Consider the following 26,340-nt stretch of genomic DNA (forward strand, 5'->3'; position numbering starts at 1 on the left):
CCATGTGACTATAGATGCTTAAACACAAGATCACTGTTATTTCATTTCTGTCCACTTTGCGATGATAAAAGCAGCTAAAAAAAAAACCTTCAAAAATAGGAAAAAAAACTCACTGTGCACTTGATGATGCCAAAAAAGAAGCGTGTTGCTATTAAATACATAAATAGAGAGCTGCACCTAAATCCGATGTGTTGTGTGATCTCTTTTTGTCCTCTCAATATAAAATGTGTTATGTGGCGTCAACAACACCATTGGAGTCTGACAAGCTTTTGTCTCTGAAAACATAAACAGTAAAAAGATATAAGTAGCCTAAAAATCTGGACGAAATTAGATACACAAACACGTTATTGTGTCCTTGCCAGTTTCTTGGGAAAACAAAATGGAAGTGCAAAACATTGTGATTGAAATGTTGAACAAAAGTACCAGTGTGTGTGTGTGTGTGTGTGTCCACATCTGTAGTTTTGCTTCGTCAGCAGATATATAACCGGAGAGTAACCATTTTCATATTTCTTGTCTTATTTCTCAATAAAAATCCACCGCGGCGATTACATAAACCATGTGATTTTATTGTCACTGTACATTCAGTGCAGATCTGACTCACTCCAAAAAAAAAAAAAAAAAAAAGCATGTTATTTACACATGGGTACAGTTGAGCATCAACACAACAAACAAGAACACAAGAAAAACACCTCGCAACACTGTCCAGTGAACTGTGGTTGGCTTTTTGTTACTCAGCTCCAACATTATTTTTCACATTATTCTCTTCGTTTTAAGAGGAGTGCATAGTTCCCCCGTCCTTTCCCCGAGCGAAGGGTAAGTTTATAATCAAAATGAGCCTTTTAACTTGATTCATATATCACAATTGCTAACATATTGCTTTTGAGGGGAGTGAACCTCTTGGGTAATCGCATGTCTGTGGTACACACACCTAGCTGGGTCCCTTTATACACCGCGGACCAGGACGGCCGAGGAGGTTCCTCCGTGTTTTATGTAAATCTCGTCATCTCAGAGTGCATGGAGATAAGATAAGTCCGCAAATGGAACAGCGAATAAGCAGCTTTCTCCTCCGAGGAATGTGCTCCCCAATTGCAGCAGGTTCATCTACATTTTTTTAATACCCAGTCAGTGATGTCACTTTATTTCTGTGCCACTGATTCCCAGGAGGAACCCATGGCCCGCTTCCAAACCCAGTGTAATTTTCAAAATATGAACTGAGGTACAGACTACTTCACTTGCTGTGTCGATAATTAAAATCAATGATAACACAACACAGGCGTGTGTGTGTGTGTGTGTGTGTGTGTTTCATATAAACACAGAAAAGTACAAGATCATTAAACTGAACCGCTTGAATTATTTCACAGGTAATCAGATGAGGAACTAAATGAAAGAAATGATCAGTTATATTAATGCACAGCAGCTAGAGTATAGTGAAATATGCACAATACATTTGCAGTGTACAGCTCTGTACAGTAGGTTGTTGTAAACAAAGCACGACTAAATGTCCGTCTGATGCTCCACAACACGAGGAAAACAGGAGGCCATATTTGCCTTGCATAGCCCAGTGATCGCTCTGTTACGAAACTGTTACAGACTCCGGTGAAATCGCCTCGCTTAAGGTTTAGACAAACCCTCCCCGCCCGTCAACTGAAATAAAACTCGTCCCCAAGGTAGAGTCAAAGCAGAATTTAATTGCTCCATTTCTATTGAGAATTTCAGCATAGGAGACAATTAGGATTAATTGGATGTAGTAGAACCGTTTTAGAACTCTGGAAATAAATTTTTCTTTTTATTTTCTTATTAATTTGAGAGTTAGGCAAAGTTTGGGAAACAATTATCTGATGTAAAAGTGCTCAGCGCACAACTGATGGGAGGAGGGAGGAAGCTTGGTGTGTCGGTCATGGTCAAGTTTGTGAACGGAATATTGGAAGAACAGCTGGAAGAACTGAGTTAGCTCGTCTCACCCCGAACCATTGCAACGGTTTCTGACATCAGCGTTTTAACGGTTGTTTTGTGGTTTAGTGGTGCAACCTCATAAAGAGGCTGATGTTTAATCGATACATACATTTACTGAACAGAAGGATTTTCATCTGGTTTGGCTGTTATCGTCCCATTAAGGCTTAAAAATTCATTAGAAGAACTTATGTACCGACAGCAGTTAAATACGGAAGCCTGGAGCGGCCAGCAGGGAAAACTTTTGTTTTGACATAGAAGAAAAAAATACATTAAAAATCAGAGGCCACCAGATATGAATTTCTCCTGCAATTTAGGGCCATAAAATAGAAGTTGTTCCCTCAATCTAGTTATATTGATGCCACGGGAGGTAACTTGTTCCCTCAGTTTAGTTATATTGATGCCACGGGAGGTAACTTGTTCCCTCAGTTTAGTTATATTGATGCCACGGGAGGTAACTTGTTCCCTCAGTTTAGTTATATTGATGCCACGGGAGGTAACTTGTTCCCTCAGTTTAGTTATATTGATGCCACGGGAGGTAACTTGTTCCCTCAGTTTAGTTATATTGATGCCACGGGAGGTAACTTGTTCCCTCAGTTTAGTTATATTGATGCCACAGGAGGTAACTTGTTCCCTCAATCGAGTTATATTGATGCCACGGGAGGTAACTTGTTCCCTCAGTTTAGTTATATTGATGCCACGGGAGGTAACTTGTTCCCTCAGTTTAGTTATATTGATGCCACGGGAGGTAACTTGTTCCCTCAGTTTAGTTATATTGATGCCACGGGAGGTAACTTGTTCCCTCAGTTTAGTTATATTGATGCCACGGGAGGTAACTTGTTCCCTCAGTTTAGTTATATTGATGCCACGGGAGGTAACTTGTTCCCTCAATCGAGTTATATTGATGCCACGAGAGGTAACTTGTTCCCTCAGTTTAGTTATATTGATGCCACGGGAGGTAACTTGTTCCCCCAGTTTAGGATTTGGAAGCTACACTGGGGAACTCGATTTAATCAAAGCGCGGTCAACTTCTTAAAACAATGTAACAAAACCAAAACAAAAAAACAAAACAAAATTGAAGGAACAAGTTATATCTTGTGGCCGTATGTACAGTTTATGCATGGCTGCTCCTGGGTTCCATGGTTAAGTTCAAAGGGATGATTCACAGGTATTAATTACTTATATTTCATGTACATTTGAGGTTTTGGCCGCATCAGTGCCAAATCCCTAATTCTACCAGCGGGTTACATGTTCGGAGGGGGCTGCATCATAAGAACTGCACTTAATAATGAGCTATTCATTACATTAGTGAACAAATCGATTTGTTGCATCTTCTCCAACACAGAATGTACATCAATCTTGATGGTTCCTGCTAGTTTGGCTGGAAGCTAACGGCACTTGACATTTTCAAACTGCTGGTTGAAAAGGAGCAGTCTCCCTAAAGTCCTAAGAGAAGCTGATTAATTGTATCCTTTCTGATCTTATGGTAACATTATTCTGATTGCTATCTTTGAATAATTGGACTAATGGTTAATAATGGATAGATATTAATCTCTAACACATCTGGAGTATATAGACTTATTCAATGAGTACCTCAGTGCTTCAGTGTTGGTAGAAATGTACATTCAGTGCCAGTTTGAATGAGTAGCACCGTCATTAAAGATGAGCTAAAAACAGCTTCAGTTAGCTGGAGATTTTATATATATATATATATATATATATATATATATATATATATATATATATATATATATATATATATATATATATAATCATCATCATTATTGTTATTCTCACAAACACAAGTGTCATTATACTGACTAAAATTCAACGGTTCTAAAAAAAACTAAATAAAATCACCCTTTGCCATTTAATTCTCAGCTTGGCTTCTTATAGTACATGGAGCAATTTCGGCTTTTGCTGCAATAAGTTGGAAAAATTTCTTTCATTTACAACAAGGACGTTGTGAAATCAGAATGTCGTCAAGGTCACATCCAAGTGACAGAAAAGGGTGAAGACAAAAGACGGGATCCTTTAAAACGCGCTCAGCTAGCGTAAAGACTTTGGTATCAACCCTGCTGGAAGTGCAACACAGTCCAAAAAACAAAACTGCACAGCTCATCAATATAGCGACACTTGTTAGAGAACGCGACCTATATTAAAGTAGAACAGCAACACTTGGACAATATAATGCAATCTGATATAACATCTACAGAGAAAAAGGACCATAAGTTTGAATATCTGACACAAAATATACATTGTTTAAGCTTCACAAAGTTAGTATTTATTGCAGAGCTATCAGGTAGCGTTAAAAGACGGACGTAGATTGCATTATATTGTGTGGAGAAAAAAGTTACAATTTAGATTTAAATTAGAAACGTGAGTGAGGAGAGGAGCTCACTGGCTGGATAACCCATTATTGCCTTAGTGCAAACTCTTCAGCCAACCACCGTCCTTCTGTAAGCACCAAGTTGACCACTGAGTCAATGAAGCTACCACGAGGTAAATATATCATGAGGAAAATCCAGAACCCTTGATGACAAATTTAAGAATATGTCTGACAATTTAACACCCCCCCCCCACTCCCCAAACCCCTCCCACCCCGCCCAGTGCAATTTCACACAATATACAGTACACATAGTATATGTAGACCAGTTAGAGACTATTGCTTCAACAACCGACGTTAGAAAATATAAAATAAGAGAAAAATCACACGCGTGGCTCGGTGCAGCCATACAGTTCTTTAGGACATTTATATTAACAGACTTTTGTTGTGAGATGAAAATAAGATAAGAAATTCACAGAAGCTTCAGGTGATATAGAGCAAAGAGGGTCTCTGGGTATAACAAGACCTCTGTTGCCTGATTTCTGTACACAACATCTTTATATACATCATCATGATCGCAATCAGGTTGATATTCAGCCTATTAAAACCGTTTTTTTTCCTTCCTTTTTTTTCTTTAAATGTTCAAGCTTCCTCCTGTCACCATCTATTGGCACACCACCTCTGCTATGGGCTGTCTCTCGCCTCTCATTGGCTGATGCAGCTGTCTGTCGCGTGTCGGGCTCAGGCGTCAAGCCTTGGCCTCCAACATCTCTAGGAATAGTTTGTGCATGGGGACTTTGCCCTGCATTTTGATGCTGTAGAAATGCTGAACGGCCTTGGTGGCGGTCTGACGGAGCAGAGGAAGGGTCATTAGCAGCTTGCCCGCCCGCCGGGGGTCCTCTGGATGCTGGGAGCCTTCAAAGTCCTGCAGAGCCTCGTGGAGGGAATCCTGGAGCCTTTGGACGGCCTCGATGTTCTCTATGTGCATTGAGTCTGGAGCGGGAAGGAAGAGAGAGGTTTATTATTCATGTTTCACACCTTGAACACGCTATTTTTGTCGGCTGTACAAATCATCCACAGCTGCAGCAACTTTTGCAGTGTTATCCGCCGCCTTTGAATTCTGCAGCTTCTCTGCAAACATGCAGTTATGTCGAGAGGTTTTTCTCTTGTTAGTGCTTAATGACGCTCCTTAAATAAATGCCTTTGCAAGTCCTGGACTCTAGGGAGGGAGAGAGAGAGGGAGGGAGAGAGAGAGACAGGGAACTGGGTACTGTAGGTCTGTATAAATATACAGTAGGACAGGAAAAAGATTCATTTCTTTTGGTATTATGGACCACATACATCCCCCCTGCTAATGAATTCAGATGGCTGCATTACTAGGATATCGTTCAGCTGAATGATGGCAGCAGATGGCCTTCATTTCCATAAGAAAGAGCAGTTGGCCCCCTTATGTATAGGCTCTAAAATAAAACCAGTTGAGACTTATTAAACACTGCTCTCCCTGTACCAGTCAGGAAAAACAGGCTCGTCCTCCGAAGGACAAGCTGACAGAGAGCACGTGCAGCCACTTTTCACGGCACAGTTACAGCCTTTCACCATCAACCTACACCAAAATATTATAAATGTTGGGCGAAAGTGGGAAATCTTATCTCGTGTTGTAAAGCTAAAACAAACCGTGTGACACGTGTGAGTGAATTAGATCAGCGGAGCTATGTGTCATGAAAGTTGTGGAGGCAAGTGAGACTGTGTATGAACATGTAAATGAGGCAGGAAAAAAAAAGGAACGTACAAGGCTAATTATGTTCCTAACTGACTGATTAAGTCTCTTTTACCAGTCGCCTTCTGTGTAAATTGCGTTTCTATCTTGGGAAATTAACTAGGCTATGTGGACCGCACATGTGTTCCAGCACTCTTCATTTGAAACCTTCATGTTAATACTGATCTGATCCTCGTTGGGCGAGTGTGTGTGTGTGTGTGTGTGTGTGTGTGTGTGTGTGTGTGTGTGTGTGTGAAACAGAGTTTTAAAAATGTGTGTCAAGTGTGTGTAAATGCAAAGGGAGAGTGTATGTGTGTGTGTGTGTGTGTGTGTGTCTGTGTGCATGTGTGTGTTCACAGGAGGCTAGGGGGTGGAATGCAAAACTAACTTTGAAGAAACAATTTCCATGTAATCCGTCAGCAACCCGGCGTCAATCCCGTCGATACTCCGCTAATTACAAAATCAATGGCCATGAATTTCCACAGCTGTCACACCCACAGGACCCCTGGAGCTGAAGCTTTCTGAGACTGTGTTCAAACGAGCCGAAGCTGCCCTCTCGCCCTCACTGAGCCTCCCTCTCAACCCCTGCCTTCCTCTCTCACACTTCTCTCTTACCTTTACATCCCCGTCTTTCCATCACACGCAAACACACACACAGACACGCACGCATGCATGCGCTTACGCACGCATGCACACAAACAGACACACACACACACACACGTGCCCATGCACACCCTCCATGCCGCCTGCTCCGGCCCTCCTCTCCCATTTATTCTCCGCTCCTCCACTCCTCCCGATTCCCTTGCTCCCGCGGAGAGTTTGTCATCAGAAGACGAAAGCTCTGGGCTCAGCATTTTTCATTTTTCAGTCAGGCAGGAGAAAAGACTCCTAACAGGAATTGATTAGCGGGGGGACAGGCCCGGTCTCATGAAAAGCAAACTGTCAATACAGGCGCAGCATCTTCACATTGGAACAAACGAGGCCCGTCGCTCCCCGATGCTCATTCCACTCCACTTAACACATTTTATTGACAGCCCCTGTTTTCCTAATGAAATGCTAAATATATCTCCCTCGGCTGTGGCGCGCTGGCAGCTACTGTTATGGAGATGGAGAGAATGAGAGCGCGATGTGACAGTCACACACACACTGATGTGACAGTCTCACACACACACACACATACCCACGTACACACACGCACGCACGCACACAAATTAAAAAAATAAGCGCACATGCAGTCTCACACATGCAGGGGGTGTTAAATTAAACAAGCGCTCTCCTGACCTTTTTGTCCCGTCTTATCAGGTATCCTTCATTGTTGGAAGTGATGAGCTCGAAAGATACAGAGCCGTTTCTGTTTTATTTCTTTGTTTGCTTTAATTAAACGCCAAACTATCTAGATGTATTTGAGCTTTACCATGATGATATCACAGAGATCACGGCACCCTCTTTCTCTGCTGCATTTACACCCGAAGTAGCGGTGAAGACCCGAGGCAACGTTTGCACGCTACTCCTTTACGGACCCGATGTGATGTCTGTGTCTTAAAAACATTTTTAATGAACAGTAGCGCAAAGGCAAGTCATTTAAAAGTGAACCAAAAAAAATTGACAGTATTTTTTGGTGGGGGGAGGTTGTTTAATTTTTTCAAGTTTTTCGACAAAACCTCAGGTTTTCAGGTTTTAGGAAGTTATTAAGAAAAATGAGAAGGTTTTTCCAGGCGTTTCAGGTCTAAATTGGCGAGTAAAGATTTCCTCTTTAGGTAGATAAAAATCTTCATATTCAGCGTCATTTGACACTGAGTCAGTCAAACAGAGGGACTCTTAATGTCAGATAGATCCGACCAGACTTCCCAAAAATACAGCGGAAATATTTGAGATTTGTATGACTGATGCAGCTCATGGAACCTCACCTGAATTGGCGAGCGCGATGGCTTTGAGCGTGACGAACTCCTCTTTATCAATGCGCAGCTTCTTGTAGCGTCGCACCAGTGGCAGGATGGCAATGTGTAGGTCCAGCAGGCCTGAGATCCTCGCCTGCTCCTCATCCACCACATAGTCCTCTGCGTACACGATCTCATCCTCGCAGGACAACGAACGGAACACGATGCTCAGCACCAGGATCTCCATCCAGGCGCTCTGCAGTAAACTCATCTGGTCGGCCAGTGAGAGAGTGGAAAAACCTGCCAGATAGAAGAACGAAACGTGTTTCTCTTAGCCTTCTTTTATGAGCAGAAGCCATCAGAGCGACCCATTAACCTCGCTGCCCTGTAACTGGCCCTTTTCAGCCGTCTGTGTGTTTTACAGGCTGTGTGTGTGTGTGTGTGTGTGTGTGTGCGCGCGCATTACGCTGTACATTCCCTGGAGAAGTCCAACTTGAGACCGAGGCAAAACGCTGTGCGAGGTGGCTCAGGAGACGACTATAAATCAGTCAAGTGTGAAAGCCTTTGAAACATGAACCAGGGCCACGTCAACCCTCAGCACTCAAACCTTCTGCAAGACACCAATTCACTCCTTCCTCCCAAATAACCACAACAAAACACCCACATCTTACATTTTTTAAAAGACATTTTTCAACACATACAATTTTTATCAAACTATGTTTTAATTCACTATACTTCTTGAAAATGACATTCATATATTTTACTAATTATTTCATAGGGGATCCTAGAGAAACACAAACGCAGCACACCAGATGTGGCCACACGCAGGACACCAAGCTTAAACTAATCACGCAGCAGATAAATCTGGGTAAAAATAAAGTTATTCAAATAACTATGATTGATGAGAATTAGTTTATAAAAAGGAGGCCAATAGTAAAAAAAATCAATCTACTATTTCTAATAACTTCAAATAACAAAGTAAACTTGCATTTTGTAGAGTTAAGTGGGCTCTGTTTGTCCTTGAGCCCCCCAAAGAAAAGCAATGTGTTTGGAATGAAACAGACTGAAATATGCAAAGATTTGTTTCATTTTGAATTGAAAAATGTGTATTCAACTTCTCCTATGCTGTATATTTTACTACATACATGTTCTGTTCATTAAAATGTTTAAGTCCAATGAATCATTGATAAAAAAAATGTACATAGTACCAGAGGTACATGTAAACTTCCTGAATGCAGAGCACACTGGAGCGTGACATGTTAACTTTTTATTATCCTCCCAATTAGAAATATATTTAACAAGAATTTATGTTGGAAGTGAAAACATGGCTGGAATTCCCTTTAAATTCTATGATCTTATTTTATTATGAGTGGAAATATTTTATCAATCCATCATAGAGGAGAAGCGGGACAAATAAAAGAGGAACATATTCCACTTAAAAGCCTTTCTTTCGCCTCGTGTTCAACCTTGTAAACTTAAATCATCCGGGAGCTCGAGGTCGACCCGTCAACTCTCCACATCAAACAGACGGACACCTGAAAGGACCTCAACCCGCCACAATACCTTTCACCACTCTGTGGTGAATAGGGAGGTGATTGGGGGGTATTGACTGGGACCTTGAACCCACCACCCTGCTTACTTAAATCACAGGTCGTACGGATGGAATGGGGCAGGTTGACTTTAAAAGAAATGCTTCCAATGGTTCTTATCAAGCAAATGGAGAAACGATGGAGAGAAGGAGAGCGAGAGAGAGAGGGAAAGAGAATGAGGGAGAGAGAAAAGAGTGCTGGGGGTGCCATTGATTAGTAGATTGTAATCAGTCCACCAAATGCGGGAGGGGGATCGATGCAGGCCTCAGATCTGACAAACAGACAGTTGATGGAGGACATCCGGTACACATTGAGTGGGGGATGGGAGGATGTAGATACTGTAGGCTGCATCAGGAATTCATGAGTTTACGTCAAAAGACACTTAAAGTGCATTCGGTGTAATGACACAGGATCGATAACCGTTATTTTTTTTTTTTTTTTTTAGAGGAAAAAAAAGTTGAAACAGATGTAAAGAAAAAAATAATTAAAAAAGAAATTCCCTCATAATTAAATTTTCCTGAGCTCAGGTTTTAAGTGAAAGAGTCAGTCACATTAATCAGTTGTCTGGCTCTTCTCTTGATGTCTGAGAGGCTTCCAGGTCGTAGTTATCCGAGGAGGGTAGAATGGAGGGCAACTGGTCTTGAAGTGTCAGGCGTCTTCAACTATCTATAACTAAGTCCGGTTGCCCTCCATTCAACCCTCCTTGGATCTTCTCTCGTTCATTCATTTCTAGCTGTGGCTTTTTCCCCCCCCTGTTTCCACTCAATTTACTGAAGCAATGGAGTGACTTCCTGGCTCCCGAGGGATCGCCCCGGGACTTTCAGGTGCGTCGCCCGGAGGTGACTGAGTTAAGTGTTGCAGTGGAGGCTGATTCCCCCTGATGAAATATCAATATTTCGCCCTGCTATTTGACCAAACATGACACAATATTGAGCAAACTGCAGAATGTAAATGTCTGGCTCTCTGCAATATTTACCGTTCTGGGCTACTAAAGCAGAGCAGAAACTACAGACAGTCAGGGGTTTCAAGTTTTCAGGCTGGAAGGCAAACAGACTAAACAATTGTAATGTCTCCAGTAAAAAAAAAAAAAAAAAAAAATTTCAGTAAATGTGACATTAACGTTTGGAAATAATTAGCGATAAAAAGAAGAAATTTTACCTTTATATTTATTTTTTTCCTTGAATAAAAACTTGAAATCAAGAGAAATTTGTTGAAAACATTTAAAGCGATGTAAATGATAATAATAATTAAATAAAAAACAGCATTGAAGTCAATTTGGGGTCCCCTCAGAGAACAAACTTTCAGCTTTAGCTGAACCCTGCCACAGCCATCAGGTTAACTTGCACATCAGCTGTTTAGCACGCTACAGTACAGCAAGTGGAGCTGACAGATGGGGATGAGCAGTGGTTTTTGTTGTTATCTTAGATTTAGAAAGGCTTTTAAAAATGGAATTAATCAATTTTTTCTCTGGCAAACAATGAAATCTAGCCAAGCCCGGCACGACAGTATCAATTAACACCAAGTCATATTTGGATTTCAGTGGCTTTTAAGCAAATACGGTGAATTTGTTAAAATGTTTAACACATTTTAATGTTATTGGAACTAAAAACAATACGAAGGAATGCCACTAGAATCCAAATCTGACTTGGTGATACCAAAACTACCAACAGAATCGCTTAGCTTTAGTTCAGTCTGGCAATAGCCATCAGGCCAAATAGCATATGAGCTGTTAGCTAGCTACAGTGAAGCAAGTGGAGCTAACAGGCGGTAACGCAGAGGAAAAGATTCCTCTAAAATTATTTTACACCCTTTAAAACTCATATTGAACCACTGTACAGTATGATTTTAGATATGTGGCTATATGGCAACAACAAACCAGTGTATGCACTCACATATACATTAAAAAAACTAGGTCTTTGGCTGCGCAGTAATACAGTACAGGTGCGGAACAGGTAAGTAATTGATTCTCTATTCAGTACAATGAAGTGACTGAGTGATTGGCAGCGAAGCTTGAAGCTGTCATGGAGAGCTCGGTCTAAAACAGACAGCAGTTCACTCTCTATTCATTTGATATCATTACAGGCCTCCTAAGAGCCCTAATGGGCCTAATAAAAAGACAGAGGTAATAATGAGACTAGAGGGCCGAGGAGCGGGGGGTGGGTGGGTGGGGGGGGGGGGGGGAGCCAGGGGAGCAAGAGAACAAGGAAGTGAGAGACTGTGTGAGAAAGATATGATGGCAGAGAGAGTCTGTGTGGGAGTCGGGGAGGGAAAAAAAAATCAAAGAGGAAGAAAGCGATGCTCTGAGCTGAGTTAAACACCAGAGTGTGTTGAGCGCCGTTGCCTTGAATATAAATCCACTCTTGTTGTGTGGTTGACGGTGTGTGTGTGTGTGTGTGTGTGTGTGTGTGTGAGTGTGTGTGTGAACAGCTGCAGAAATTAGTGGTCACCTCTGACCACCTGATAACCAGGCTATGATTCGGTTTCCATTTTGGTGACAGGATGTGTGAGTACAACATCCAATCAGTGGCTGCCTAGCCAACAGTTACAGCATCCGGCCACATATATGTTTGCTTATTTATTTGTGGTTGGGGTTATATTAATATGAAATATGAAAACAATATGAAAAAACTACATGAACAAAACTATGCACAACACAAATATTTAATCTTCCCTATATCCGACTTACCAATCATATATTTCAAATCTGGATGTTGAAGGACTTTTGCATTAATGGTGCAATCTGCAATAATGACTCTTATTACCTCATCGTTAAGGCCATTTGTGCAGCGGGCTATGAGTGTAATGGTGGGAGTGGACTGTTAAACTGTAGGGACCCCTTTTGTCTTAATCGTTACTTTGTGACACTCTGACCTGGTGGCCCTGGGTAAAATGTCCCAGGAGTGTTACATGCCCCTTTAATAACTCTGTCAGGTCTAGATTTAGATCTTCATGGCACACCAGATCAATAGTTATACATTGCAGGTGTAATATGACAGTAGTTTTCATGTCTGCACCACTGTAGCTATGAGAGAACACGTGTGTTTTCAAGAGTGCATGGAAGGGAGTGGGATTTGGGTCAGGGATGCTCGTTTTGTCTCTGATAAAGCTCGTCAGTGTGTGAAGTGATGAGACAGCACCCTCAGTGTCCCTCCTCAGCTTAATCTCCAAATCAGACAACATCGCTTCCCCTTTGTCTTTGCAGAGTCGATCCTCTTGATATTCCCGAGGAGGGTTTGGGATACACCCCCCCCCCGACACACACACATACACACACACACACACGCGCGCAAACTCACTAGCATTAATTAAGTTTTTCATGTAAATCTGATGACAGATCAGCGATTAGGAGAAGACCTGGACAGAGGAGAGAACTCAGCTGCTAGTTGTTGTGATGGCTGTAAGGAATAAATCTACAGGTAGTTAAAAAAAAAAAATCACGAGTTATAATGTTTACATTGAATGTATTTTAACATGTAATATTGAAGTACAAGTGAAATAAGTACACATAAGTCATTGTGATGAGTGGTGTCTTACTTTCCAAGTAAAAAACTCATTTCTGAGGATTTGCAGCTTTTTATCCCTCTAAGTTATAAAAAGGTAAAACATTCGAAGATGCTGCCTCGTGCTCTCAGAGATACTTTGTGTGTTGATTGACAATTTCTTCACTTAAAAAAAATTGTAAATTAATTTTTCAGGCAGCCACACACTGCAGTCAACCAAAACTAAAATATTGCACTGCTAAATGATAAGATAAACTGTTCAAGAATTTTCTAGAATGCATCGCTTTTAAGTTCATTTACCGCTGACAGGAGATGAAAAAAGAAAAGAGGAACATTTGCATAACAAGTCTTATTTAAGAATTCGTCGACAAGACTGGGAAAATCCATCAGTATTTCCCTAAATCAATCAACCTGACCACAGGCCTCGTGTGTAAGTAAGAAAGAGGATTACTCTTTTTTTTTTTTTTTTTTTCTTTAAGTCTGGGATTGAAATGGAATACATTGACATGGGGGCGGATCCCACCCGGCGACTCTCCAACCCTGCCTGGTTTCAAAGGTTTCAGCTGCTCTTTATTGATTAGATTTTAGAATATGGGACCACTAGCTTGTCCCTTAGGTGCAAATGAGTAGCAGATTATAATCATGCTCTTGTGTGCATGAATGTTGGTGTGAGGTGAGGTTTTTGTGTGGAACAAATGTCGTCAGTATTGCTAAAAAAAAAAAAAAAAAAAAAAAATCTGGATGTGTTTTGTACGTCATATATTAGAAAGTTGAAATATTCACTCAAACATGTTTCTTTACCTGGGATATGTTTGGCCCAGCCGATGATGACCACCAGTTCACGGTCGGCCAAGTCGCACAGCGTGGTCAGGGCCTTGATGTCTCCGTCTGGCATGGTGGGGTCGGGCATGGCGTAGATCTTCTCGGGCTCCACCACCAACAGATGGGAGACGATCTTTGTCACTGACAGGGAGGATGACAGATTCAGGGATGAAGACAGAAGAGAGGGAGGTAGGTAGCAGAATATATAGATTGTTTTAAACAGCAGAAATCTGTAAAATCTAATCTCTCCTTTCAAATGTTTGAGAGTTCCAATGTTTTTTTGTCAACCCTAAATTTATATAGTTGGGCTGGAACACCTCAGTGTAACCAAAAACAGTTCAACACCACACTTTTCAGCCTCCAAAACGACAATCAAAATAAATCTTTCTCTAACAATCAATGAACAAATTGAATCATGTGACTCACATGGCTTTTTGGCTGGAGGGGGGATGGTGAGACCGAGGTAGGCGCCGTTTTCAGCGTCCATCCTCCGCTTGTACTTTTGTCTTCCCCCTCTCACCCGGTCCAAGCGTACACCTGCAGGAAAATAACACAAACACACACGTGCGTGTATGAAGAAATGTAAGATGAACTTTGACTTTGTGTTGCTGATTACTGAGCAGAACAGAATAAATCCCAGCGAAGATCCCCAGTTTCTTTTTTTTTTTCATCACTATCAGGCATTGTAATATTTTTAATTGAAATGCAGCTTTGAAAAGGATATAAATGAAACATCATGATTAAAAAAAGATTTGATTGTGTATAATATACACTCTACACAACAAAAATAAAAACCTAACAATCGCACGAAGCGAAACAACAGAACTACACACTTTCCCCCTACACACACTCGTTCCCTCCGTTTTTATCTTTACATCTGATCAAGTTAAAGGAAATAAATGAAATATAAATAAACATCCTTCATATTTAACCAGAATATCTTCCATAAGTACACCTGTTTGAACCGCAATGATTTTTCCAGTTCCACACTGATTATGTGTCTACTTCTCGTAGTATTTCATAATTGGAATATCATGGAAACTGGAAGCTTTTAAATCAAAAAAATTCTGCTTTTATGCATACGCTACACCTGAGTTTATTTGCTTTATTTGTATGATTATAACAGGAAAGATGGATGATTCAACAGCCATATCGATGGAAGAGTGTAAGTATCTAGTTAGTATACGAACGTGACACATCTGGGATTATCTTGAAAGCCATCTCACAGGACGCAGATGCACCTTACACGCTGGTTTTAAACTCTCGTATTAAAAGTTGAGCATTGAGGGGAAAGCAAACAGATTTTACATGGTCAAGTGGAATTGAGTCGTGCGAGATTTCCCAGTGACTCATATAAATTCCTTTGATTCCCCTGGAAACAAAAGAATCCGATTAGGATGGTCTTTCAATTTCCTGACACCGACTATCCACTAACCTAATTACCCACCGTGCCCAGAGGGAGCTCATTCTTCCCAGCAAACACAGTGAGATCATTTTATGCCTGGCAGATTGAAGCTAAATCGAGAGCCCCTCTCCTAACACAGCTTTGCATTTGTACGCCTTAAAGTAATCAATAAGGCTTGCAAATAGACTTCTTGTTCTTTGAACGCATGTGGATGCGGTTTTAATTAGTCAGTTAGGCAGGTAGGGTTTGCCAGAGATGGAGCTTCAGTATTTGTTTCTATCATTACTCTTGTTTAAGGTAAATTTAAGATTATAAATAGTGCTACAGGAAACTATGCGCATGTGCTCACGATACTAAATCAATCCAAGGGCTTCTCCCTATATTTAATGGTACGCACCAACACACAAGCGCACACACACACACACACACACACACACACACACACACACACACACACACACACACACAAACAGACAGTCTTAACGAAGGCATATGCAGTTAAAATTTTTCATGTGTTATGCAGAGCTATATTAACCAGGTGTATACCCAAATTTTATGTACAGGATCACCATATTAAGTGACAGTGAAGCTTTTGTGCCTGACAACTCCTATCACATGCAAGCACACACTCACAAGCACACACCCACTGGTTTCCTTGCTGCAGGCAGTGTGGGTCATGTGGGTGCGACAAGCGACAAGTGACCAAACAGCCAGAGTTAGAATTCCAAGATCCGCGGGGGCTGTTTGAACTTGAACATCCAACTGGCCTATAATTAATAGACGCTGACAAGAATTAAGAGCTCAGCGCTAACCAGTTTCAGTTTACAGCTTAGCAGTGCTGCAATCAACAGAGACCCAAAGCGGGAAGGAAGAGAGAATGAGAGCGAGAGAGAGACATAGAGAAAGAAAGAGTGAAGGGGAAAAAAGGGTTTTGATTATGTTGTAGAACAGGAGGGTTGGAGAATAAGACGGGAATAGCTGCTGGGTTTTATTTTTATTTTTTTTTAAGTCAAATGGATCTGTTTTCCACAAGATCTCAGTTGGTATTTGTCTCACTTTTGCTTGTCTGTCTCTCTCAGCATACATCTCCTCCCCGACAGCCCTGCCTGTCTCCGTCAGCGCCTGATCTGACTAGTTCGGGATTATCTCCTCCCCATGTGATGCGGAACAGTACTGAGAATCTGACCACAACAAGACAGCTGGATGAGGCCCCTTGTAGAGGACTAGAGGGGTGGCGAAGGGGGGGGGGGGGTGTCATCGTCAGCACAACATTCCACACCTCAGGCCCAAAAAACCGCAATGGCCTACATGCTTAAAGACAATGTGGCCCAAAGGAGAACTTCTGCCTTGGTAGCAAGACCGCCTGACACTCTGGGAAGCAGGCGGGCTCACAGATCATCTTAAAAGCATCCAGATCCATTTTTTTTTTATGGTGTCTGGCCCTTCATAAAGTGTAGCAGCCAAAATATGGATGCATGGGGGTGAGGTTGTGGGGGTGAAAGAACAAGGAGAATGGGAGGTGGGTGAAATGTGAGTGCTTGTGTTACGAGTTCTCTAAGATCATACAGTACAGTCCGGTGTGCTCATAAATGGCTGCAGACTATGAGTGAGAACGGCCGAGACAGAAAGGTATTGGCTGACAGTCCATCCTTGCTATCTGTGTGTTTGTGTGTGTGTTTGCACGCGCGCATGTGTGGGGAAAGACGATGAGGCGTGTTTGCATAGGAGCAATCTTTACAGCCACCTGACCCCGGCTTCCCTTTCACATTCAATATCTTTATTGACCCACTCAACCTTAAAGCACATTGCAGACTGAAGCGGCTTTGCTTCATGTGTGGGCCGCTGTGTGTATTTATTTCAATATTTTATGCATTTATTTTCAATGTTGTGAGGTATTTCAACTTCCGTGTACATTTACAAAGTAGTTCTTCCTGAGTCCAAACGCAACAATTGAAAAGTCAGACTGTCATGGCTGTAGCTGAAGGATGAGGTTGAGAATAAGACGCACGGTATAAAATTACTGTATCCCTTTTGTGAATATAACCGCATCAATAAATGACTGTAAAATGGTAAATAGCATAAAAATACACACGGACATTAAAATACGAAGAACATATAGAGATAAAGGGGGCGCTAAACATAATAAATAATAAATGAATACACATTTCTTCATTTTAAAATCCACACTGTAAAAAACAGTTTTTTTGTGGGTTTCTTATGATAATTATAGCCACCAAGGGGGAATTTCTTTTTTTAAGTACTCCTGCAGTTTTTAATGTTTTGATTTCTGAAGAACTCAGCAGTACGAGGGTGAACGCATCGCTAGAAATAAAATGGTGTGCTTTGAAACCTTAGTTGTCCAGATACCTGTTTAATTTGAACTAAATTTAATTCTTTAACCACAGTTATTGCACATTGCTAAGAATACAATTCTGCTGGGGTAAAAATCCTTCATTAATCTCTGGTTGGAATGATGAATTTTGAGTGTAAAAAAAAAAAAAAAAAGACTGAAAATTGTGCTGTATTTGACCATCAACCTGCTCTTGATTACTTTCAATTACACAATAGATTTCTGCACATAATATAAAAGAAATAACTAATATAAAGGAAACAGAAATGACACGAGCTGCAGCTTTTAGTACATTTTCATGGGAATCTTTTATAGCAGCCAGAAGACACTTAAAAAGCAATCATTTTCAAAAGATAAATGAGTGTGAGGCTCGCACAGTATGGATCAAGCTTGAGCGTGCGTGAGTATGTGCGTGTGTGTATGTATCTCACGCAACTATTTTCAGCCCCTCACCTGTCAGAGGAGCTTCTTTCTAGAGAATGTGTCAGAATTGGCTGGCTGGCTAGCCCTGCTGAGGGGAGATTAGAGGCACCCTATTTTAGCTGGGAAAAATCAGAGGGATGCAACATGTGCCCCCCCCCCCCAACCCCCACCTCCAAGCATGGCTGCTCACCCTTTCTGAGACTCGGGGGGACCTTGCCCTTCTAGAGCTACTTGTGAGGGCCGATTCTGCAAGGCAGCTGGGAACTAAAAGCCTCAGGCAGCTTTTGTTTGACTGTGCAAGTCTGAGTGGACAGCAGAGAGGGAGGGAGTTGCAGAAAATGGACCAAAAGGAGGAGGAGGAGGAGGAGGAGGAGGAGGAAGAGGGGTGTTGACTTGGATGGCGCTCCACCTGCTCTCCGGGTTAGAAAGCTGGAGGAGTTGTTCTCCCATAACAGAACACACTGGTATCGCTTTATTATAAATCTGAGCCGGCGTGTCCACAAGGGGTATTACTGCGTATTAAAGAGCGACCCTGACCACAAATGTGCCTCTAATCGAAAACATCTGCACAACTGGGGATGATCGATTAGGGATCCCCGGTGTACACCACTCGGTTTGTAGTGCTCACATAGTTACATTGTGATTTAGACTGAAACAGAACATGTACCTCAAGGTCTGATTGTATGTCACTTGTCAGCGGCGATATACATTTGCCATGCGCGTACGGGAATGTGTGTTGTGCGTCCAGTGTTTGTCACGGAGGGTCAACACTTCCCTAAATCCCCTTCTTGAGAGGAACAAGTTTTAGCCTCCGTGTCTGATCTATCACCTGCCAGACAGTGAGGACAGGCCAGCACAGACCCTCTGTAGGCGCTGATTCTAAGTGACAAGGGGTCAGATGTGGGTTAAGCCACACAAGCAAAAGTTACCCAAGCTTTCACAAGGCAACCATACAGTATAAACTTTTGACATATCTTTATTTCAATGATGTAATCTTAGTGTATAGATTGGTTTCTGATATAAGTGTATTGATTGGGAGGAGATCTGACAGTCTGTGATATTGGATATGGCTTTACTAATCTTTTGTGTATGTGGCTGAAGGAAAATAAGGGCTGTAACGTTACCCCGGTAGCCACGTTTGCTCAGGAAAGACTGCTGATCCCTATCTGTGGTCGAGCGAGGGCGAGACAGCAGCGTAGGTTGCCAAAATAGTCTGGCAGCTTGGATTCTTCCATCATATTATAGCAGCATCAGAGAAGAATATGCTACAAAAACACTGAAAACCAGTGAGGGTCCAATAAAGATAAAACAATGTGTTGAAATGTTGAAAATTTTCATACACAGGAATCAACAGGCTTGTAGGGTCAAATGGTTCTCTTTCAGTAGCTTTGAAACATGCTAATTTGCTAACACGAGGATGTGATTACTCAGTTTTGGACTTTGTGCAGAATTTGATGCATCGTAACTACAAATAGTAAAACAAAAATGTTTAGTTTTTTTTGCAAAATCAAAAAAAAATTGACAAAAATCAGAAAAACCCTCCACTAATTATTTAAAAGAAATTCTTGCAACATTTAACACCATACAAAAATGCCCTGGTGGTATTAGCAGTGCTATTAGCTGCAAGCACGGCCTCTTGGCACTAGTGACTGACACCATACCTTCCGCGAGTTGTAATTACTGAGTTTTTCCATCGGCTTCGTGACCTTTTATTGGCCTCAGCTGGACATTTAAGGGGTCACTGAGTGAGACTGGTTCCTCAAACAGCTGCCTGACGCTAACTTCCACCCAGGCACTCTACTGTGATAAAACCCAGAACCAGCAAAGATGCCTGTCGGCTCGGGTCTGCTGGATAGACAATGTATTCAATATCATAGCAAGCTATGTTCACCCGCACAAACACATTACTATCAAACCCCCGTCATATGTGAGGCTACACTACATTTTATGTATTTATCTATTTTCATGCTAAAATGCTATTTGTTTTCATTCCACTCTAGAAAAGTTGAGACATACAGTCGCGTCTAAACGGAGATGAAGCCACTAAACGAGGCTTAAGAACTGAGTCAGCTGAGCGGCAGCAGGTGTCACAGAGAGGAGGGGTTATCCTGCCCCCCATTGCTGATGATCTAACTCTGGCAGCTGGCACTTTATAATTCAGGACAGTTTGCTTAGAGCAGACTTCAGAAGGTCCGGGTGGAAATATTAGATCCTTTTGGAACGACTCCCATAAGTTCCCATTTTCTGCAGTGCAATATCTTATGATACTGATCCACTGGAGTAAGTGCGGGAATAACAAGAAAAGACAGGTGAGAGGTTTGTATATGGCTGTCCATGGATGGCAACTGTGAGAATTTTTTCCAATTTACGAATTTTTATCATTTGTGTAACACCAGGAAAAGTATTTAAAGTAAGTGTGCAGTAGGGCCAGTGGATGAGGAGGGCAAAGGGACAACACCCCCCCCCGTCCACAATCCGGTCCAACCCCTCACCGCCACTTGAGGGACCAGCCCACCTGACCCTGTCTGAGGCATGGTGAAGAATGCTCAATCAAATCATATGATCTGATACACAGGTCAGAAAACACGGCGGCTGTAACGCTACCTGATAAACCCTCAACAATAAGTTTTTCTTTTTCAATTCTTCAGTGCAGACTTCTAAATCTTAGGTAATGTATCTGCCAGAATTACACAGCATCATGCCATGGGATCAGTCCTTTTCCATGACAAGGCCATGGCCACTTGTTAGTGATCTCATTACATAAGGTAGGGCAAGCTGATTCCCCAAAGAACCCATGATCAAAGCCCACCCGAGGCTGTAAGAGGCCACTCCACAGCAGCATGCCACAACTGAATGTTCCTTTCCTTCTAATTGAATGCCATCACTTTCAGGGGATCACCTGCACATGTCGCGGTGGCTCTGATGCTGTATCTCCAGAGCGCCCTGGGGGGGGGGGCGTCAGTTCCCCAAGACACACATTGACTGTCCACATCAATGGATTGGCATGGCCTGCCACAGACAATACCCCGCTGTTTTTTTTCCCTTAAGCATGTGCTAATAGCTTCAGCTTTATTTCAGAGGCAATGTTATTTTTTCTGGCTGCCTCGGTGTGAGATATTTTGGATGGGATGAAGACATCAAGAGAGGGCACATGCAAAAATAGTGCCATAATGGCAGTACAACACAAAACTTCTGCCGAGATGAACAAACACAAGTGCACTGTCACTGGAGTAATAGAAGTGGAAGTGAACCAAGAGCCTGACATACAATCTTGAGTGACCAGTGCAGATTGCAGCTAACTGCTAGTGGCTTCTATTATGAGACAGGTATTATGGTACAGGCACAACACAAAAAAATTGTTTACTGTTTTATTTTGGGAAATGGATGACTGCTGTGTGTCTAAGTGCAGCCTATAAACAAATCTTGCTGGAGCTTAAATAACATACTTATCAAAAAGTCAAATCAGTTATATGAAGCGGTGTATTACTCGCTGTCTAAACTGAGTGGTGATGTCTGGCCATTCTAAATGACACAACGCATGGGGGGAATGTATGATGAAGGTTTGTCCGTACCAGTTTTGTAATGGAGAATTGTGTTAATTCAGGCAAGCCAACTGGGCTATATCAACTGACTATCAGCTGACCCGAGCCAGCCCATATCAGCTTGTGCCCCAGTTATTCCCTTCCATGTCACTGGATCAGCTGATTCCCCTCCGTATATTTTTATTGGCAAATATCAGTCAAGGTGCCATATTTAAAATGCTTTACCTTCTTTCCTGCTTCCGTGCAGTTTTGCAACCCATCCCAAACCCAATTCCCCCTTTATTTGCTGTATCAGATGTAAACAAAAGTCTAACAACGTATTTCAATAAATACTTTTGAAGGATCACATTAGAAAAGGTTGACGATAATTGCTGATTTAAGGTGGGTTTTTTTTTGCCTCTTTCAAGAATGTGCAAAAGGCTTGATGGACCACTTCGGATAAACTCTGATGTAGTGAATCTCAGGAGGGACGAGCTGTTTCTGCTGCCATCTTCAGATATTCCCAAACTTAATCTCCAGATAGCCTGCGACATATCCAATACGAGCTGGTACTTAAAAAACATGACCACTTGTCCAACTGAAGATTACTCAGATTCTTCTTAGCTGTTCTTCTCCGCATGGCCGCAGCCATGCATCATGTCCAACATTGCCATCTTCTGGCGGCGTTCGCTTAAAATTTGTATGTCAAATCAATGGAAACACAAATAATGTCCCTTCTGTTTCAGAAAGGTCACAAGACAATCCAGGCTGTTGTTTCTTAGGTGTTTTGCCTGCTGTGACTTTAACGTTATGGTACCAAATCAAACACGCCGATGGTCCCGTGATAGAAAAGATACGGACAGCCGTTCTGAGACTTGCTGACTCATGATGTTTTTGTTGACAAGTACTATATAGTAGACACACAGAGTAGACAAATTATCTTCTGGTAAAATATATACTGTCCCTCTGTTTTTCAACAGTGCCTGGTAGGAATGGATAATTACTACTATTACTGTAGGCCTGCTGCTTGGACCATCAAGAACACAAGCTGTTTGTGCCAGTTACACTACGCAATCCAATGGCACGCATCAATGAGAACAATTATTCAGCCTTCCAGGCACTAAATGGTTAAGAAGAGCGAATGGTACAGCATCATCTACAAATGGATGTATTAGAATGATGATTATTTATCATTTTTTCTTATGTTGGCAACATACCAGTAAGATTATCAATCAGCTAATAATCTGCTCCTAATTTTAGGAAAGTTTTAGTCCTGATCGTCAGTTGGGATACTCATCTGATTTTCGCCATCGCGCGCAAAAGTGTGGTAAACACTGAACTCATCATCGCACCAGTTGGTTCCTTAGATGGCTGACATATAAATCTGTGATTTTGAGACTGTCCTTGGTGCAATGCCATATCAAATGCTCAGACATGGCTCTGACTGCTTATTTGGCTCCTGATACGTCTTGTAGCATATGAAAACACCCCACTGACACGTTAACAAGGTGATAAACTTGATTTACATCGAAGGGGATCTTTAATGCTTTCTTGCTTGCCATCAGGTCTGCCACTAGTTGTCAGGAGACACTCACCTACTGCCACGCAAATAAAGTGTGCATCAAATCATTTTTATACTAAAAACAACTTTTCTTTTTTCTGAGCATTTAAGCATATCACTGGCTTCTTGTCATGAATGCTGCAGTGTAGCAGCAATTGTAAAACCAACACTGTGGATGGAAGATAAAGTAACATGTCATGTTTGATTGGAACTTAATGGGTCTCATTAGCACAGCATCTGTTTTCTTTTTTTATCTTCAGATACACGTGATATCACCCGTGATATCACAAAATATTGAGAAGGAATACTTGATTATCACTTCTAACTTGATTAAATCGACAGAAAATGGTTATATTTCAGTGGAATAATGTTTCATGAATTTACCATTGCTATTTTTAAACAATCAGTCATTTATACGTTAGATGTAGGTTAACACTCTTATAAAATAAAGCATTTATGAGGTCCGGTTGCATAAAACAGCAAAAGAATCTAAAGAATCATTAACATGAGCGCCAGTCCCTAAAGTAAAGTCTCAGTTCTGTCCTAGATATGCACATTTTTTCTTGAGTGTAAAAAAAGAGCAATGCTCTTCATACATCTGCTCGTGACGATTCTCCTACCTAAACACAGAAATACGAAAAACACCCTTCTTCCACAGGCAAAAAAAAAAAAGGAGAAAAAAAAATCTATCAGCTAGATTTTCCCTCTGTACTCCCAAAGGTCTCCCACTGGAGGAGAAACAACACATGCAGGAAGTGAGGTTGGATGTTCGGAAAGCATTTAGTGGATCAATATGCCAGAGAAGAGAGGGGAAGGGAGACAGACAGTCACGGAGGGAGGGAGGGAGGGAGGGAAGGAGAGACACCCAGAGCCCAGGGGAGAGACGAGTCTTGGGGGAACAGCCTGTGCTTTTCAAGAGTATTGTTACACTTCTCAGTCAGTGTCGGCAGGAACATCCAGCTCAGCAGCTTTTCCCACCCGTCAGAGCCGGCAGTGTGAGGAGAGGTAAACACGGCTTGTGGGTGATGTCACAGGTGTCTCCCCGAGGTCACGACCGGCATTAATATCTGATAATTGACCATTCCTACAGCCCTGATTAACACTGCGAGACTGTCACAAGAGATACAAATATATTCAGTATACTTAGGGGCTCGGCAAGGGCTTTTAAATTAGTTTTCAATATTAAAAGTTATGAACCTGCATGACAAGGCTATAAAAGTCTCTAGTCTTGAGTCTAAGTGTAATCCTTGTAACTTCCACCTTGTTTCAACTAAAACAAACCCGATTAAAGATTCTCAAATGATATCTTGAAAATACTGAAAGGTCTCATAACCTACTGGGAAACACTGAAATCAGACTTAGATGTTTCGATGTTTTCATATTTCAATAATTTATTGTCTTTTATGCTACTGACCTATAAAAAGAAATGTTTTTTTTAACGTCATAAAGCTGCAACGATTAATACATGCATCGAACGGAAGAAAATTAAGTGCTTAAAATTCTAAAACTGATTAATCCTTTTTTGGCAAAAATGACAAACTCTGTATCGGAAGACATGGAGTAAGATTGGGGGCAAACACTTGGATCGTAACATCCCTGCCTCTAAATGTATGTTTTCGCTGTTAATTAATTAATCAATTACTTGTTGAATGACAGAAAAAACAAACATCTGAACACATGACGCCAGAGATTGTTTGACATTTTGATTGCTTCAGTTGTTGCAGTATTTGTTTAATGACAGTAATATCAGCACAAAATCCAACAAATGAAATCTGCCATTAATTTGGAAAGCAAAAATAATAAAAACGGTCCTCACCTTCTTTCAACATGCCAACTTTAAGACATTTCATGAAGCGGCACGCCTGGCACGACTTGCGTCTCCTTTTGGTGATCTCACATTCATTGGTGGCAGGACAGCTGTACTCGATATTCCCTACAGAGGAGCAGACAAACACATTTACATGAATTTTCTTTTGAGGCAAAAAATATGCAAATGAAGTACCAGAATGTTTTAAAATGATTGCGCAGAATAGGAGAGCCAATCAAAAGACACACGCACAGACATACTGACAAAGGTGACCCCATGTGACACTCTTGAAGGAGAAGAGGGTTTAGTGGCATTTTGATTGGACGTGTGCTGCCCCGCCCCCGCAGCCCCACCCCCATTGTGATTCACAGATAAATTAGCTCCATTACCGCAGAGCGTCCTCTCTGCATGGCTCACCGCGACCCCTTCCAGCCCATCCTTCTTCACCTAAAGGATGATGGGAAAGCTGCCCTCTCTCAACAACACAAGGACTATGAGATGGACGCACTCTGCATAATCTCCAGTGCTCCTGTTGGACAGGCTCGTCTAAGGCGTCTGTATCATGTAGCAAAGCGCGATGTGTTACTCAAGTCCGTCATGACGGTTGTTGGCTCAAGATGAAAACATTTCCTATGCAATCTAATCACTTGGGTCCAAAAACAGATAGAAATGCAGACATATTGAATCTGCTGCCATGTAACCGCCGCCTGTCTTTCTCACCAGGTTCCGCTTCACTTTTTTTTTTTCCCGGATCATTACACGCTCACTTCAAAAGTTGACGTGACCCCAAGAATTCCAATGACAAATCCTCCTTCCCAAGTATCCACATCCCTTGATTGAATGCTTAAACAATGTCCTGTTTGTCAAGAGACATATTAATGCTACCTAAAAACAGCAAACCAGGTGTTGGCTGTTGCAGATATGCCAGAGCTGCTCCCCCCTGCACACACACACACACACACACACATATATATACACACACACACAAGCTCACACACAACCCCCTGTTGGTCAAGGAGACAGTGCCAACATTTGTCAGGATCCCTGGCATCGATGGTGCGAGCAGGGTCACATGCTCAGTGAGGAGCTTGGGGCACCACGCCAGGATGTTGGCAGAGTCTGCGGCTGGTTTCAGGGTGGGTTAAGTCTTTTAAAGTGAGACTGGTTAGCAGAGGGGAAATTATGGTTGCGGCGCGGCGTTTATGTGGAGAGATACTTAAAGATTCATGCCGTCTGCCACCTTCCATACTAATTCTGTACTGTACAGCATGAAAGGCATATTGTCAAGTTTATTTTTGTGCGAGAAATCAATGCCGGCGGACAAAATAAACAGACTAATTCCGAGCTGCTTTTGAATAAATTAATAATGATTGATAAACTGGAAGGCGCACACGAAAAAAGAGTTGGCATGCATATTAAAATCATTGCATTTTCTTGTGTATTGTTCAGGACT

The 26,340-nt window shown here is 41.8% G+C and overlaps 1 protein-coding gene across 5 annotated transcripts in view; it reads right to left on the reverse strand.

The window, feature by feature from the left end:
• Positions 1-4,557: 4,557 nt before the first annotated feature.
• The window catches only part of esrrgb (estrogen-related receptor gamma b), a 72,183-nt gene continuing 50,400 nt past the window's right edge, over positions 4,558-26,340 (reverse strand). For all 5 annotated transcript variants that reach the window (XM_086189497.1, XM_086189494.1, XM_086189495.1 and 2 more), the window contains 5 exons: positions 24,897-25,013; positions 14,247-14,357; positions 13,800-13,961; positions 7,940-8,209; positions 4,558-5,269 (listed from right to left, as the gene is read on the reverse strand). In XM_086189497.1, coding sequence (XP_086045623.1) covers positions 5,025-5,269; positions 7,940-8,209; positions 13,800-13,961; positions 14,247-14,357; positions 24,897-25,013 — 905 coding nt within the window. In that variant the 3' untranslated portion in view covers positions 4,558-5,024. The remainder of the gene's footprint in view (positions 5,270-7,939; positions 8,210-13,799; positions 13,962-14,246; positions 14,358-24,896; positions 25,014-26,340) is intronic.

This window comes from Aulostomus chinensis, chromosome 20 (assembly GCF_037954235.1).
Source record: "Aulostomus chinensis isolate RoL2024-O1b breed Wild chromosome 20, RoL_Achi_v1.0, whole genome shotgun sequence".
In the NCBI taxonomy this organism is placed as follows: domain Eukaryota; kingdom Metazoa; phylum Chordata; class Actinopteri; order Syngnathiformes; family Aulostomidae; genus Aulostomus; species Aulostomus chinensis.